A 17,024-nucleotide genomic window follows, 5' to 3' on the forward strand; every position below is an offset into this window, starting at 1 on the left:
GGCTCAATGTTGAGCCCTGTGGAACACCCGTAGTGATATTTCTAGGGGTGGATGAAAAAGGTGGCAGCCACACTTGCTGAGTTCTGTTAGCCAAGAAGGAATCAATCCAGTTCCACACCTGGCCTGAAATTCCAATGTAGGACAACCGGGCAAGAAGACAACGGTGGGGGAACGTGTCGAATGCGGCAGAGAGGTCCAGTAAAACCAGGGCCACTCTGCCACCGGAGTCACGGCATTCCCTAATCGCCTCCGTCATCTCGACCAGGCAGTCTCTGTACTGGAGGAGGCCCTGAAACTGGATTGAGCCGGGTGCAGGGCGTCAGATGTTTCCACAAATGCTGACAGTTGTTTGTATATTGCCTTCTCACATACCTTAGCCACTGCTGGAAGGAGTGAGATAAGTCAGTAGTTATGACATAAACAATAGGAGAGAGTTAAGGGATTTTATCCACCGAAGTGGACGGAATAATACTCCTGATCCCCTGGGTTAGGTATCAAAATTAACAAAAATAAGGAGTACCACCAGAAAAAATGCTCAAAGAGCGATTTCTGCGGGATGAATCACTATCAAAGGGAAGAAAGTCCTTCTTTGCTTATTAGTAACCCCTCACTCACCGACCTGGTCGGTGACATGCTTCATCATCGGGGCCACCCTGATGGCCGAGTGCCATCAAGGTGTGCTTCAACACCTGAACTACAGTGGAGCTGGTATGTGAGTGATGAATGTGAAAAAGAAGTAAGTGAGTTAAAAATTGTCCTGGTATGACTTATATGAAAAAACTTTATTCTTAAGACTACTGGACAATAGTAAAATATAAGTGTCGATACAGTTTAGGTATAGTTATGACCTAATGTATCTGGAGAATGTGTGGTGGGTCTACATGTTTCAAACCGTAATAGGAATTACCGGTTTTTCTTCAGGACCAGATCAAGGAAATGGGTGGTCCGGGTACACTAACACCCTGCCGTGCCTACATTACCTTGTGCCTAGGCAACAAAATTCGTGATGCCAGGCGAAAAAAACAAATGTAGGTATAACCCGGAAGTGGTTTACCTAAAAAGACCTGTGGAGAGAAAAATAATAATCACAAACAAACTCGTTACAAGCCTGCGCCAAGAATCAATCACGATACTCTTTGAGCTGCACTGTGCACCCCTGAAATATTGCACTATAATACAACCTTATAATAGTAGCATGGGATGATTCAAGACACGAAGACATGAGACTCCGTCACTTCACTACGTTGCAGGCTTGTAACGAGTTTGTTTGTGATTATTATTTTTCTCTCCACAGGTCTTTTTAGGTAAACCACTTCCGGGTTATACCTACATTTGTTTTTTTCGCCTGGCATCACGAATTGTGTTGCCTAGGCACAAGGTAATGTAGGCACGGCAGGGTGTTAGTGTACCCTGACCACCCATTTCCTTGATCTGGTCCTGAAGAAAAACTGGTAATTCCTATTACGGTTTGAAACATGTAGACCCACCACACATTCTCCAGATACATTAGGTCATAACTATACCTAAACTGTATCGACACTTATATTTTACTATTGTCCAGTAGTCTTAAGAATAAAGTTTTTTCATATAAGTCATACCAGGACAATTTTTAACTCACTTACTTCTTTTTCACATTCATCACTCACATACCAGCTCCACTGTAGTTCAGGTGTTGAAGCACACCTTGATGGCACTCGGCCATCAGGGTGGCCCCGATGATGAAGCATGTCACCGACCAGGTCGGTGAGTGAGGGGTTACTAATAAGCAAAGAAGGACTTTCTTCCCTTTGATAGTGATTCATCCCGCAGAAATCGCTCTTTGAGCATTTTTTCTGGTGGTACTCCTTATTTTTGTTAATTTTGATAAGTCAGTAGTTAGCCAAAATGTCGGGGTTAGAAGAGGGTTTTTTGAGCAGGGGGGGTAGTTTAGCCTGTTTCCATACTTTGGGCTGCATGATCTAACATATTGCCAGGATCAATTAAACACATATGCTGAATTATTGCCGACTACTTCACGGCCCTGTGATATCTGGGCCCCTTTGAGAGGTTACCTTTCCCAAGATGATGCCAACACCGGTGAGGGATCACAGAACCCTGGTCCCCCCCTTACTCTCTCCTCCGCACACCCCACAATATAGCTCCATCTGTGAATGGTCATCTTATAATCTAAGATATTATGGTCACCACCTTGTACTTGCTGTTCGGGAGGGGAAATATCCTTATACACAGACGCTAAATCTCCCCACCACAAGACATCCCTGTTAGCCCATCTAGAGGGACGACGCCTTATATTCTAGCGTATGTTAATGCGACGATATAGCTTCTAGTGGACTGCGTCTCGATGTGTTAAGGACTTGCTGTGCTACAAGATATGCTTGATTGTACTATTTCATTGTCTACTGTAAATGTTATATTGCCGGGTTGTGAAGTATGTACCAGTGTCCCATTGATCGCATGTACTGTACATGAGCCAATAATTGTAACACTACTGCACTTTCTGATGATGGTTATCGATGAAAATTTCAAAATAAAGTTTAAAAAAAAAAAAGAAAAAAAAAAAAAGGATCTGCCGGGGACCCAGATTTAAGCGATTTGAGAATGGCCAGAGTGTCTGCCCATGCTTCTGTCAGAGAAGCATGGGCAGAGTCTAGCACACTGACAGACCAGGGATAGTGTTTCACCAGCCCCAGATTTTCCAGCCCAAAGCTAGCCTGAATGGTCTGTATCTTGTCGATAAAAAAATCCGAAAGCTGCTTGCACCAAGAGTTGGAGGCCCGAGTGACCTTGCGTTACGCACACGGTTTCAGGAAACTCTGGACAATCGAAAAGATTTCCTTAGACTTATTCCTGGATTGAGCAATGCCCTTCGCATAGAACAAGCCCTTAGCACTCTTGACTGCAGCATAATAGCTATTCTGGCCTTTCCTATGTGCTAATTTTGCTAATGGGCAGTAGATTTGGCGCCAACTGCGTTCAAGCTTTTTACACATCATTTTCTGTTCCTTTAGTGTGGCAGAGAACCAGGGTTTAGACGGTGTCAGTCTTGCTCTCTTGTGTCCCAGAGGAGGAATCAACTTTTCCACTGCACTCTGAATCCAACTATGCAGACCTTCTACAGCCTCAGATAGTCCCCCAACAAAAACCGGCCGTGTCCTGGACAGAACACTGCCAAAGACATCCTGCTCCAGACGAGGGGGCAGTCTGCCACCCGGAGCCCCTGAAGATGGCTCAGAGTTTTTGATGGGCAACGAGAAGTGGATTAGAAAATGGTCAGACCAGGAGACCGGAAGGGGATCCTGCACCGCTATAGAGAAGTTAGAGCAGATCACATCAAGGGTGTGACCCCCGCAAAGAGAGGGAGAGTGAACCCATTGTGCTAGCTGGGTAAGCTCCAAGGATTCGATCAGCGCGCAGCTGTCCGCTGTCTCTTTACAATCCACATGGATATTAAGGTCACCCAGCAACAGAAAGTTAGCAAAATGCAAGGCCCTTGAAACAATGGCTTCTCCAAATTTTTTAGGAAGGCGCTAGTGGGGCCGGGGGGCGGGGGGGGGCAATAAAATGGCAAGGCCCCTAGGAGAAAGTGCGGAGAGATTGTAAGGGCGAAGTCCAAAACTTTCCCATTCTTAAAATCCCGAGATTCTGTCTGAGTGAAAGTCCAGTTCTCCCTGTATACCACAGCCGCGCCGCCTCCTCTGCCTGTTTTCCGATCCATCCTGGCTATTTTAGCTCCTGCTGGAATGGCCAGTGTAATAACAGGGGTCGCAAACTCATTAAGCCAAGTCTATGTTATGAACAGTAGGTCTAACTGACTATCCGCCCGCGACTCAAAAATGTCCAGCGCATGTTTCACCAGAGACCTAGCATTAATTAGAGCCGCCTGAATGCGTCAGGAGTTCAACGGGGCACCCGGAGCATGGATAGAGTGGAAAGTATCACCCAGGGAATGGTTGAAGTGGAAGCTACAGATCTGGCATATCCTTCCCAAAGTTTGCTCTTGAGTTGAACATTTTAAACAAAGCAGAAGGAAACATACACAAAATAATGTGCTATATGCAAATGTCAACCTCAAGAGAAATGAAGACTGGGAATGTTAAAGTAGCATTTCAGGAGTTAGGGAAAACCATGGAATTCTTTTTTTGCAAGAATGGAAAACCTGGTGCTACATTACACAAACATTACGGACGTGAACAAGGATGCAGTTCATCTGCGGTTCATTGAAGTCTGTCTATCAACAAGGATGTAACATATACCCTCAAAGGCCCTGTCATTACACTGAAATCCTTCTAAGGTTCGGAACTAATGATAGGCCAAATGCTAATCAGCAATGTCTGATGCCAGAAACTATACAAGAGTAGAGAGGCAATGAAGGCATAATCACAATAATTGCGAAAGGCCAACAAGGTCTACATAGTTAATGAACTAGGCTATTTCTAAAAAGCCATGTTTTTAGATATTTCTGAAAATGGACTTCAGAAGGTTTTAGTCTAAAATTGAGCGGGAGTCGGTTCCACTGTTTGGCTGCCAAGAACCTAAATGAAATGCCACCAAGACGTGTTCTGCAAAATCTAGGAACTCTGGTCAAGCCCGTTCCAGATGATCTCAAACACAGACTCGGAAGACAAGGTTTATTCAAAGTTAACTGGGTCCTTTTTCATTGATGATTCTATGTACAAAGCACATGGCTTTAAAGGAGATCCTCTCCTCAATGGGAAGCCTGTGTAGTTTTACTATGGCTTGCCCTGTCGGTGTGTATCAAGGAATATTCAAAAGCAGTCACACGCCCGCCTTTTGTACCCTCTGGAGCATTTGAAGCCTGCCCTTAGAAGCCCCCAAATAGAGTACATTACTACGGTTCTTTTCGCAGGGTGAGGTAGAAATCGTCTGAATCATTTTCAGGGTTCCAAAACAAGTACCATCAAGGGTAGAGATTTGATCTTCAAAAGACAGGGTGGAACTAAACCAGATTCCTAGATTTTTCAACTTAGGTTTAGGAATTGACATTGGCCCCAGCTCGTTTGGCCACCAGAGAGTGGACCAGATGGTTGTTTATTTCCTTACCACCAGGATGTCTGCATTATTTGCCTTGAGTCTCAAACAACTGTCCTTCATCTAGTTGGCCAGGTGTACTACACACAGTTTGAAATCGTCTGCGGTTTTGTTGATATCCTGAGCCAACGTTATAATCAATTGTGTGTCATCAGCATAAAATACTGTCTGAACACCATGGCTCTCAATAAATTCGGCCAAAGGTCGCATGTATAAATTAAATAGGGTCAGACTCAGTCCGTGCCCTGAGGCACTCCCTGCTGCAGCGACCATATCTTAGAGATGGAGGGCTGTTGGATAACCTTAAGAGTGCGACCCTGCAGGAATTCCGCAAACCAGCGCAACATAGTGTCCCCCACCCTGAATTCTGTGTCCTACCTAATAGCAGTCCGTGGGAGACTGTTTCGAAGGCTGCACCAAAGTCAAGCATGACTAGTGCAGCTGTCTTGTCTTCATCCGCCACAAGACACAGTGACTGATGCAAAGAAGAGAGCCGATTCTGTGCTGAAGAGTGGCCGAAACCCAGATTGAGACTCATGTAGAAGTGCTGTCTCTTCCACAAAATTCATCAGCTGTTGAATTTTGTTTATGTTATATATGTATGTGTGGGAGGGGGGGTGGGTGGATGGATGTGTATGAGAGTTTATAATGAGAATAAAGCAATCACTCCTTTGATGTCATTGATGATGTCATTAACATTGTTATCACTGAAGTCATTCGGATATTAGTATTTTAATGCATTATGTAATTGATGTTATCAACGATGCTACATCAGTGTGTGTGTTAGATAGGGGTGCCTATCTACTTCGAGATACGGGTTTCCTTTTTCACACATTCCATGTCACGAATTTGGAGTCACAATCAAACTTAGAATAGACACATAACATACTCAGTTTGTTGGCTAGAATCTCTGGTGCTGTTCATCCTAACAGGGATTGATTCTGCTGCTGTCTGAGTGCCTAAGAAGAAATAGAAGCTAGTGTGATTTTTTTCATTCACTAATTCACAAATCAGTAAATCCACATAATTAATTTCAAAATGTAGTTGAATCATCGATAATTGATACAGTTTTGATATTATTGCCTTCCACATTTCAAACACACAAAAAACACATGTAACCCAGTACATTTGATAGCACACAAATAAAATAACATGTTATGCAGTTTAATTAAGGACACTAAAGTCCCTAACCACCATGTCTCCTGACTCCTCTGTTCGACTCCTTGGAACTCTCTTTCAGAGTTTCTCTCGATCGGATTATCATAAGAACTCATGCATGTAATAACTATTCAAAGTTAACACAAATGTTCTCAGTTTAATGATCGGTTTTACATGTGAATAAGCCTTTTACAAAAAATAGAGAAGAAATGCATGAAAGTTTAATCAGAGGATTTGTGTGCCAATCCCATGCAGGTTACCACATTTCGTGAACAGAAAGTTATATTTTTCAAATTTAATTGTGAAGTATGCGAAAATACAATTATTCTATAAACAACACATTATGCAATATTTCCTCAATTTTCTGAAACAAAATAGCAGCACAGTTAGCAGCAAACTTTAGAGGCAATAACTTCCAGAAAGAGGAATAGTTTTGTTGATTTAACCTTCATTTTTCAGAAAAGTGGTATATTTGTACCTGAAGCACAACTGAGGCCATAATAATTCTGAAACTAAAATAGCTCTAATCCCAGAATTCGAAGACCTATACAATTTAAGAACTGCAAATGTACTTGTTTGGTACACAATTCACCGAGATAAATGGAAATGTACTGTGTACTTACGCATCCACGTGCAGTACATTTTACATTTCTTGTAAGTTCACAGATCATTCATTATTCGAGGGAAGCTGTCACCCCGGCGACTTCACAGAAATATATATACACACACATGAAGGGTTACACATGCATACATGTAACGACTTTGCATTTACGTATGGGCATATGTTAAATGAAAAGCTGAATTCATAATTTTTCCTTATTGTTTCATTTGAAAATACATTTTACCATTTAGAAATATCTTCACCTACACTCCCACCAACTTGCAGGGTGCTCCCTTCCAATTCTCACACTGAATTATTTGGTATTGTTTTTCCCTCACTATACAACTTCTTGCTGCTATCCTGGCTGCAAGGTACATCTTAAATCACTCTTTGTTTGATAGTTTTCTCCCCAGCTTGCACTCACCACCACTTCTTCACCAGAGTCTTGTGTTTGGACTGGTATTCAAGCATCTGCTTCAACAAAGCTGAGATGGTGTGTTTGTCTTGAAAGCCGTAAGCTGTCCTGAGGCTTCCCCCTTTCTATCTGTCTTGAACACCGAGGGGCTTTTTTAAGAGAGCCCTGCATCACTTTGCACCACGTAAAGTGGTACATGCATGACGCAGGCCTCTCAATCCGATTTATGCAGTCACACAAAGCCACCCTGCATGGCTTTGAGTGGCATCATGAACCTCGAGTAAGGCAAGGCAGCGCAAATTGCTGCATTGCCTTACTCTGTGCTTGGAAGGCATTCCAAGGGCTTTGGAGGGAGTTTTCCAAACAACATCCATGGATTTGACTCTGTCCCAGATTTACAAAATGATGTAAACCTGGGGAAGCACCAAATCTGTACGCCTCCTGAGGTGATGCATAAATAGGAGAAATATGGCCCTGATTTATGAGATTTTGGCATGGGGCAGCGCAGCAAGGCAGCAAGGCTGCACTGCCCTACACCAAAGTGAAAGGGCAGGAATACACCATATTTATGTAATAGGATGCATTCCTATCTTTTCTCCCTGCGCTGGCGCCGTTACGACAGTCTATCGTCAACATACGCACCCTTGCACAAAGGTGCATTGGTGCCTTCGTTGCATGCAGGATTGTTTTTTTTTCAGGAAGGGGCACCCTCCTGCACAAAAACAATCCTAAGAGGTGTTTTCCTCTTTCTATGTGTGCTGCATTTTGCAGCACTCATAGAAAGAGGAAAAATAAACGTATTTCTCCTCATTACGCCTCACCTCGGAGGCGTACAGATTTGATACACCCCCACGTTTACATCACTTTATAAATCTGGGGCAGTGTCAAAATCCATGGGTATTGCGTGGGAAAACCTGCCACAACGCCCATGGAACGCCTCCCGAGCACAGAGTAAGGTGATGCAGCGATTTGCGCTGCATTGCCTTACTCAAGATTCATGAGGCCACTCAAATCCACACAGGGTGGCTTTACGTGGCTTCATAAATCGGATTGAGAGCGCTGCGTGAGACATGTACCACATTACGTGGTGCAAAAGTGATACAGGGCTCTCATAAATAAGCCCCTATGTTTATTTCTCCTTGTTGGTTTGCCCTCCATTTTCAGAAAGTGCTTTTGTCCATAGCTGGCTTTAACTCAAGATTGAAACATCACAGTGAAGGAAATGTTGTAAAACCCCTCTGCACTAAAACTCCATTCTAGACTGCTAATGTGGTCCAAGGGTAGGAGTATAGACCACTAATCCTGAGTACTCTTAATAACCATGGTTCCTGCCATAATACAGTGGCCGTCATTAAATGCTCTACCCCACACCATTGTCTCTAGTTTTTCCCACTCCACCAAAGCGGCTTAATTATGTGTTTTTGCGAGGTACTGCTAGAACCCCCTGTGACCAGGGGCATAAAGCAGCCCCTGCAGCGCAGGGGGGCACCCAATTCTGCAAGGGGCCCCAACTCTTCAAAAAGGCCCCATCATCCCAAGGCCAACAAATATCTGGGAAAAATGTGGGACTCGGGCGCCTCATCACATCTACGGTGTGGCATCATTTTGCATTACGCCACTGCCTGTGATGCCAATTTATAGGTATATTTCACTGCGATGCTTGGAGGCTTATTGGACTAAATGTAATTATTAATTAAGGACTGTAATTGATTGAGGCTCATTCAAGGGAGTGCTGTAGATAGCGCTTGAAACAGGTAAAGTACTCTGTGAAAGCCGTTCTTAATTATGTTTTTTCTGTCAAACCACGCAAAGTGTTGTCACTTCCATTTCAGTAGATGTTTTTAAGCACTTTTATTAGATGAGAACAGTTACCACCACCTAAGCAATGGATTGGCCCATTCTAACCCCCAGATATATGATCATACCTGCTCCCTATTTAATAGGTAATTCTTTCTGAAGTTCTTGCTATTGATGAAGTAGTGAGTGCACGAGTGGAGCCTCTGAATTTTCTACATTAATTTTGTAAGCCCACACCAACCTTAATGCCACCACTTTCTCCAGAAGCGAGACCGCCAGAGGTGGTCGGGCTAAGGATCATAAACATAATGTTATCTGTAAACATTATTAGATTACCTCTTCTTGCCCTATTCGTATGTCTTCGGCTCCAATTTGAGTCTAAATAACAAGGGTGAGAGCCGACAGCCCTGCCTAGTGCCTTATCTGATATGTAACAACTCAGATATAATGCTGTTTACACATATGAGAGCCCTCGGGGAATGTTAACTAGCTAGGACCCACTTCAAGGACCTTCTCCCAAAGGCCAATATGTGAAAGGCCTGTTGCGAAATAGGAGGTGCTGGTACTTTGTTTTGCCCTCTTCCATGATATACAGCAATTTCCTCGCGTTGTCACTGCATTGCCTGCCATGGATGAAGCCCCACTGCAAGCAATGATCAGCTCAAAATCAAGGTTCTTCCCAGCCATGCCTCTATGATGAATGTAAAAAATTGTATATCACCATTTAAAAGTGATTTCGGTTGCTACGAGGTGCAGTGGTTTAAATCTTTCCCCAGCTGAGCGGTGAGTATTATGGTAGCCTCCTTCATTGTGTCAGTAATTTCTTCATTCTCTCTGAAGCTATGGTACAGCTTGGTAAGTACTGGTACTAAAGAGGAAAAGAACAATTTCAAGAAAACAGTTGAGTAGTTGTCAGGTTCCACATTTTAACCTGTTTTAATTTATGGATTGAAATGAATACTTCTGCAATAGCAACAGGTTCATCTAACAAGCTCTTCCAATCTACTGGAACCTTATACTTGAGATGTTCCTGGAGGTGTAGGACCAATTCTTGTGGCAATGTATGTATCCTCTGTTACAAGCCAAGTAGCACGTTTGTTTGGTGCATATTAGGGAATATTCTGCTTTATCATAATCCAGCACTTTCATTTGAACAGTAGTGCTAGTACCTGCCGCCAGATTTTGTATTACCCAGACGCTTTGTGCTTTCCCTCCCGTTCGTATAGTTGACCCTCCAGCACTTTCCAGGCCTTAGATCTGGTCTGTCTCATGTGAGACGATGCTGAGATAATGTGTCCCTACAGGACCCCTTTCAGTGTCTCCCAGAGAACTCTAGGAGAAATATCCAGAGTCACTGTCTACTATGTAGTAGTTGATTCTCTTAGTAATTTCAGCTCTAATTACGGGATCTTGCAGCGGAAATTCATGTAGCCACCACCTATGAACGTCACTGTGACCTGGGGTGTGTAAATGAATAGTGATTGGTGCATAGTAAGATATGGCTATGCTATGTTTACATCTTCACTGCTTGCACATACATTGTTTAACAATAAAAAGTAGCCTAACTTTGCACAGGTTTTATGTGCTACTGAGTAAAAGCTATATTCTAGCTTGTCTGTGTGAAAATATTGCCACCCATCTAACAACCCTATCTTCTCTAACCAGTCAACGCAACCTACAAGAGAAGACCTCCTCCGTCATATTTCTGCTAAGTATGATCCTTCAGTGTGTCTAATGCTACATTCAATTCCCCTCCAATCATAAGTTTGCCATTTTCTTGAATAGCTCAGAGATAGAGGTTACATGGAAGGATTCCTCTCTGGTGTTGGGTGCATTAAGAGACATTTTAGTGTAGGTCTGGTTATCTATTTGAGCCTCCGCCCCCAATCTTTAACCCGCTTTATCTACTTGTCTTTAATTCTCATCTCTGAAATGTATTACAACACAAAATCGCTACCACAGCTGATTTTGACCATGAGATAGCAAAGAACTGGTAAGGGAAATACTAGGATTTCATTCAGGAACAGTCCTTTTTCAGTAGATTGGTCTCTTGTAAAAGGCACATCATACACAGTTCATCGTAAAATGCTCCAGACTGTCAACCTGTTTTGTGGAGTGTAAGCCCCAAATATTGAGGCAAATTATCTAACCATCAAGCTGCCCCAAGTTTACTGGTATGTACGATCACCTCTAGAATGTCACCTTCAGACCCCTCCCAATCAAACAATTTCTGCTATGCCCCAGACTAAGGTGCAAGGCTGTACTGATCAGCTGTCCTTGTCCTACACCCCTTCCCATTCTGCTCATATGCCTAATGTCCCAAGCCTTAATAATAATAGAACAATGGAATGAAACTACACAGCCCACACCTTGAGTCAATAAAAATACAACATGTCCCACAGTCTGTCTCAACATTTGTAATCTTGATTAGTACCGCAGTATATGCCGCGCTCCTAACTGCCTCTCTCATGAATCTCTCCAAATCTCAACCAACATGAATAATGAGTATAACTATGGTTCTCAGAATCTGCACCAGCCCTTGATGCCTCAGGGGTCACCACCCAATCCTGACCAGTCCAAAGAGGTTCATCTCTGATTCGGTCTGCTTGTTGTATTGCTTCATGATTTGTTTGTTCTGTCTCATTTTTTGAAGGGGGCGACAACCACATCCTACAGCCTTGGATGGTTGCCCAGCTTGGACTTCCTCAACCCCTTCTCGGACCTGAATCTATTGGCATCTGTGAGGTCCTCTCATCAGAAATGCCCAGGATGCAGAAGCTTCCTGACTATTGTGATGACGTAAATTTGAGAGATCCATAAGACTCTCAACTTGAAGGGGTGACCCCATTGATATGGCATGCCATGGTGCCCGTAGGAATTCCGTAATAAATCTGAACTCTCATCGCCTTCTGAAGGTGCTTGATGCTAAGCCATTAAAGTAGAGCAGCTTATTATCCTTAAAGTCAACTCACCTACCATTATGCACCAATCCCATAATTTCCTCCTTCTCATCATGAGATGAACCTTTGCTATTTACTCTGAAGGGGCTTGTCTATGGGCCCCAGACATTGACATTCAGCATGCTCAGTGAATTCTAATAGGAGGATCATCTGTCCGGCTGCAGATGTGATGCAAAAGCTGCTGACTGAAGTCAGGGTGTCTTCACTCCAACAAGCAGGCCCCTAATTCAAACATTATTTCACCTGGATCTATTCTCCATGTCATCATCATCATTTTTATTTCGATACATCTGTATCATAAAAGATACATAAAAAAGTGCAATTCATAGAAATATTTCACAATATTACAACTACATGGATAGATACAATTCAAGGAATAAGTGATTAATGGAAGGGAGGGGTCAATCATATTAGTGAAGTGGTGTGGCTCACTGGTTAGAGGCGGCAGACCCGGAAACAGAAGTCGGCCCGGGACCAGGGTTCGATTCCCGACGCGTCAGGGTTGTGGACCAGGGTCAGCAGACTCGATAATTCTCGCTTCGGTGCCTACTCTAACCAGGGGTCGCACTCGGCAACTCTGGGCATTAGCTTGCCTAATCTTCACAACGGCCCCATCAACGCCGGGGATGCCTGGCTCCACTTTGGGGATTCCCGGCAGGGACCATCCCACAGGGAAAGCCAGGACGGGTTCCCCAGCGGTATACAGCTCCAGGACGCCGACTGGCAACAGTGCGCTTTACAAGTATACACATTACATATTACTAAAAAAAAACATAAATAGCTTAAAAGGGCACATATACAAGGATAAAATCATTTGAATTTACAATCGGTTTTCCACAAAACTACTCCAAGCCACATGTTAAACATGAACATTGAACTATATTTCCTGAATAGTTCATGTGTCTAAATATCAATTCTCTAGTGAGTCCTAACATTTCTCGCCAGCTTCTAGCCTAAGGAAGTTCACTGCCAGCAGAAACCTACTGATACAAAAGACAATAACCTGGCAAGTATCTGTTTTTAAAATCCTTTCTGCCTCTCTGTACGATATCACACCTATGTTTATACACAGTGGTTTTATCCATCTTTTTCTTGGGATCGTATAGGCCGGGCAAAAAAAGAGAACATGTGCAATATCTTCCCTAACTTTCCCTGAGCACAATATACATGTTTCATTGCTATCATTAGTCCACCTTGCTACACATGATTTTATCATTAATACTCCATATCTATACTTCAAGTATAGTGTTTTTGCCAATGGTGGATTTACCTCATTTAAAAAGGATTCAAAACAAGCACTTTCTTTAAACAAGAGGAATTCACTAGTCAACGATCCATTTGCTCTATCATTTAGTCTATTATGATCCGTAAAGGCCCAAAAGGATACTTTTTAAATCTTCTGAGTTTGAGGTCAATACAAATGGGTCATTCCAGAAGTGTGCTTAACCAACTTCTTTAGCCATATACTGACGTGTTTGAACCATATAATACGATTATTAACATCTAGATCCTTTATCTCTGTTAGAGCCGCCCTATAATTCAGCAACTCAGGTGTTGTCCAGATCTTGACCCAAAACATCAGAGGTCTAATAATTGCATGGTAATCGGTACGCTTTATGTTGAGATCTAGCATCAACGGTATTAACAGAGTACGTATTGGTAACTTTAGCAGGACTCTATAAAATTTGTTTTCATTACCTCAAACACCTTGTTGCATGAGGGGCCCCACAATTCAGCGCCATATAAGGCTGCTGATTGTGCTTTGAACCGGAATACCTCAAGAGCTGGAAGCACCGCCTTATTATGGCTGTTTCCATGTCTTTCTAAGATCGGAATTGTATTTTGTGTTAGTAATAGCTTGCTCTTTTCGATTTGGGTTTTCCACGACATTTTTGAGTCAAGTGAAACACCCAAATAGGTAAAGTTTTGAACATATTCTAATTTTTGCCCATTTAAAACCATGTTTTCTCTAAATGACCTGTGAGGATTTATTGCCATATACTTGGTCTTATCGGTGTTGATCTCTAGGCCTTTTTCGCTGCAATAAGTTTGAAAGGTGTTAAGTAAACATTGTAGGCCCTTTGGTTTTTGCGATACAAGAATGGTATCGTCCGCAAATAATAGGGCAGGTATTGTCTCACCCCCCAATTTCGGTGCATCGTTACTACAATCTTTTAAAAAGCAAGGAATATCATTAACAAATAGGGAAAACAAAGTTGGTGCTAGGACACATCCTTGGCGAACTCCCCTCTTTATGGGTATTGAACTAGTTTGTTCGCCACCCAGACCCCACCTCACCTTTGCATAGTTATTTTGGTACAGTCTGATAATTTGTTCCAAGAGGTTGGCCGGTAATGTACTAGTTTTAATTCTGAATCCGACCTGGAACTTAGTTAGAACTTCATTTTCATCGATCCAAAAATTAATACAATTTAAAATGTGCCTTGCATAAAGTTTTTGTAAAATATTGATTCAATTAATCGGGCGATAGTTTGCAGGGTCACTCCTATCGCCCTTTTTAAAAATACAAATGATTTCTGCTCCCCTCCATGTCTCTGGTATTTCAGCTCCGGCTGCTGCAAAATTACACAAATAGTTAATGTAGGGGCCCCAGACACTAGTATCATGTTTATATAGATCTACGGGGATCTTATCTAGTCCAGGGGCTTTACTAGCTTTAACTTAATTAATAGCCGTAATCATTTCTTGTAAGTTGAATTCTAAGTTCCCTTCACTCGAGCTTAATAATAGCCCGTCATTTTCAGAGCTTCCAAACTCCGGAGCTGTATACAACCTTGTAAAATGGTCTATTCAAGTAGTTTCAACCAAATAAATTTATCTGGAGCCCTTTTAATTTCTGTTTCCATTGGCAACGATATTCCAAAATGCCATATGGTCCCTGTTTTTTGCTGCTACCAACATATCTAACCATATTTCATCGTCCCAGGATGCTTTAGCGTTCTTTAGTACTTTCTTATATTTTGACCTGGCTTCCCTAACTATCAACCCTTTGTTATCTTTGATGGCATGTGCTAGTTCAGCTTTTGCACTACGACAGTCTTTATTGTACCAAGGTTTCCCCATCGGTTTTTGGCTTCCATTTTTTTTTGCCTATTATAGCTTTTTTTGTTACCAGAGGGCCAATTGCCTTGAAAAAGCCCTTATGCAGTTCTAAAAATATGTCCCTATCCACTTGGTCAGTAGCATGGTTACAAAAAGTATTCGCAAAGATATCATAAATATTTGCCAACTTCTCGCCATGTTCCAACATGTGTGCCCATTTAACTGAGCGACGATTGTTGCTAACTATAACATTTTCAATATGATTACAAGGAATACTACTACTGTCCAATGAACTGGGCATCAACCTACTTTCTAAGACAAGTTCAAGCGGACGATGGTCACTCTCCACCCTTGGCTTAACTTTGAAGTCTACAGCATATTGCCATATATCAAAAGATAACATTATATAATCTATTTTACTTTGACTAGTGCCTCTGCAAAATGTAGGATACCTTCCTACATCCGATGGAAAGCGACCATTACATGCCCTAAGGCCATAAGTCACTGTTATTCTCATTATTTGGAGTGCTAGAGCAGCACACGGGACATGTTTCAGGCTAGATAAAGCAGGGATCCTATTGGCCAAATCTTCATCTTCTAAGATCGTTTCAAGCCCTTTGATGGGTTCATAATTACAGTTAAGGTCTACACATATTAATATGCCTACACCCAAGTCTACTAAGTTTAAAATGGAGTCCAATTGATCAATTGTTGTTGACTCCTTTGATCCCAACCCCAGTCAGTAGACATTGTATATATGCAGCACCCTCTTTTCCTTTGTCACTATTTTGATACCAAGTATGTCTTGAGAATCCGTCACTAATTGTTTTACACTAATGTTAAGGCTAACTTTTATCCAAATTACTAGACCACCAGAGGGTCTTCCTCGTGCATGCTGCATAAAAACGTTTATAGCCAACCCTATGTAAGATCTTAGTTAACCAGGTTTCCTGTAGTATACAAATAGCACTTATTTCAATCAATTTATTCCACTCAGGGTCCCTGGTATTCTTTTTTAATCCCGCGATGTTCCATGAGATGATTTTCAAATCTGCGCGGGCTTTATAGTTTAAGTCTCTCATAGGTTCTTCACAAAAAATTGAATCAATACCATTTAATAATAGTGGTTCTTCCTTACTCTCACAACTGTTTACATCCCCTCCACCTACTTCACCCAAAGTCCCAGTTGGTTCTGTACTTGTCCACTCTACTTCCCTATCTTTTGTGTTAGATGCATCTAACTTTTGCAGTCAGTCTACTTCTTCCAGTAGGGATAATTCCTGAAATCTATTAAAAGTTTCTGGGGCTAGAAAGTTATTTGATGTTTTGTTCGCTCCATTTTCTAAAGGTTTATAAAAATATCCCAATGGTAGCGCGTAGATATTTGTTTTCCAGGTTAGTGTTTCCTCGTGTGCTCTAAAAAGAAAACGGACTGCATGAGGATGTCTGAAGTTTACAACGATACAATCTCCCTGTATGTCTTTCTGAGAACTCCCTACCCTACGTACCATCAAGATCTCGCTTATTATGTTTGGATTACATTTTTTATATTTAGATAACCAGTCTACAACTTTGTTCCTCAGATTTTGCCAAGATTCTTTTTGGTCCCTTTTCAATACAGGGACACCAGCTAAGACTAGAACGTATGGACATGTAGCAGGGGGTTAGTTCAAAATATCTGAGTTGGGAATCAAATCTGTCCCCTTCGGACTATACATCATTTCCCTGCCACTATAAAGCTCCGGGTTAGATATGATATTATCAGGACAGACAGAGCCCCTCTTCCTTTGCTCAGGCACCCCTGTGGCCTCTGCACCTTTCCTTGCCTGAACTCTATCTGAGCGTCCTACACCTACTTGACAAGGAGTTCTTTCCACAACATCACAAGCTATGTTGTCCCTTGTAAGCGATTTTAAATCGGCTATTAATGTTTCCCCTTCTGCAATTATCCCATTTCCTTCTACTATATTTTTACCTAAAT

At 42.2% G+C, this 17,024-nt stretch overlaps 1 protein-coding gene across 3 annotated transcripts in view; it reads right to left on the reverse strand.

The window, feature by feature from the left end:
* The window catches only part of TRAF3IP3 (TRAF3 interacting protein 3), a 356,734-nt gene that overhangs the window by 233,706 nt on the left and 106,004 nt on the right, over positions 1-17,024 (reverse strand). For all 3 annotated transcript variants that reach the window (XM_078644495.1, XM_078644496.1, XM_078644494.1), the window contains one exon: positions 5,939-6,008. In XM_078644495.1, the coding sequence (XP_078500621.1) occupies positions 5,939-6,008 (70 nt within the window). The remainder of the gene's footprint in view (positions 1-5,938; positions 6,009-17,024) is intronic.

This window comes from Lissotriton helveticus, chromosome 5_1 (genome assembly GCF_964261635.1).
Source record: "Lissotriton helveticus chromosome 5_1, aLisHel1.1, whole genome shotgun sequence".
In the NCBI taxonomy this organism is placed as follows: Eukaryota; Metazoa; Chordata; class Amphibia; order Caudata; family Salamandridae; genus Lissotriton; species Lissotriton helveticus.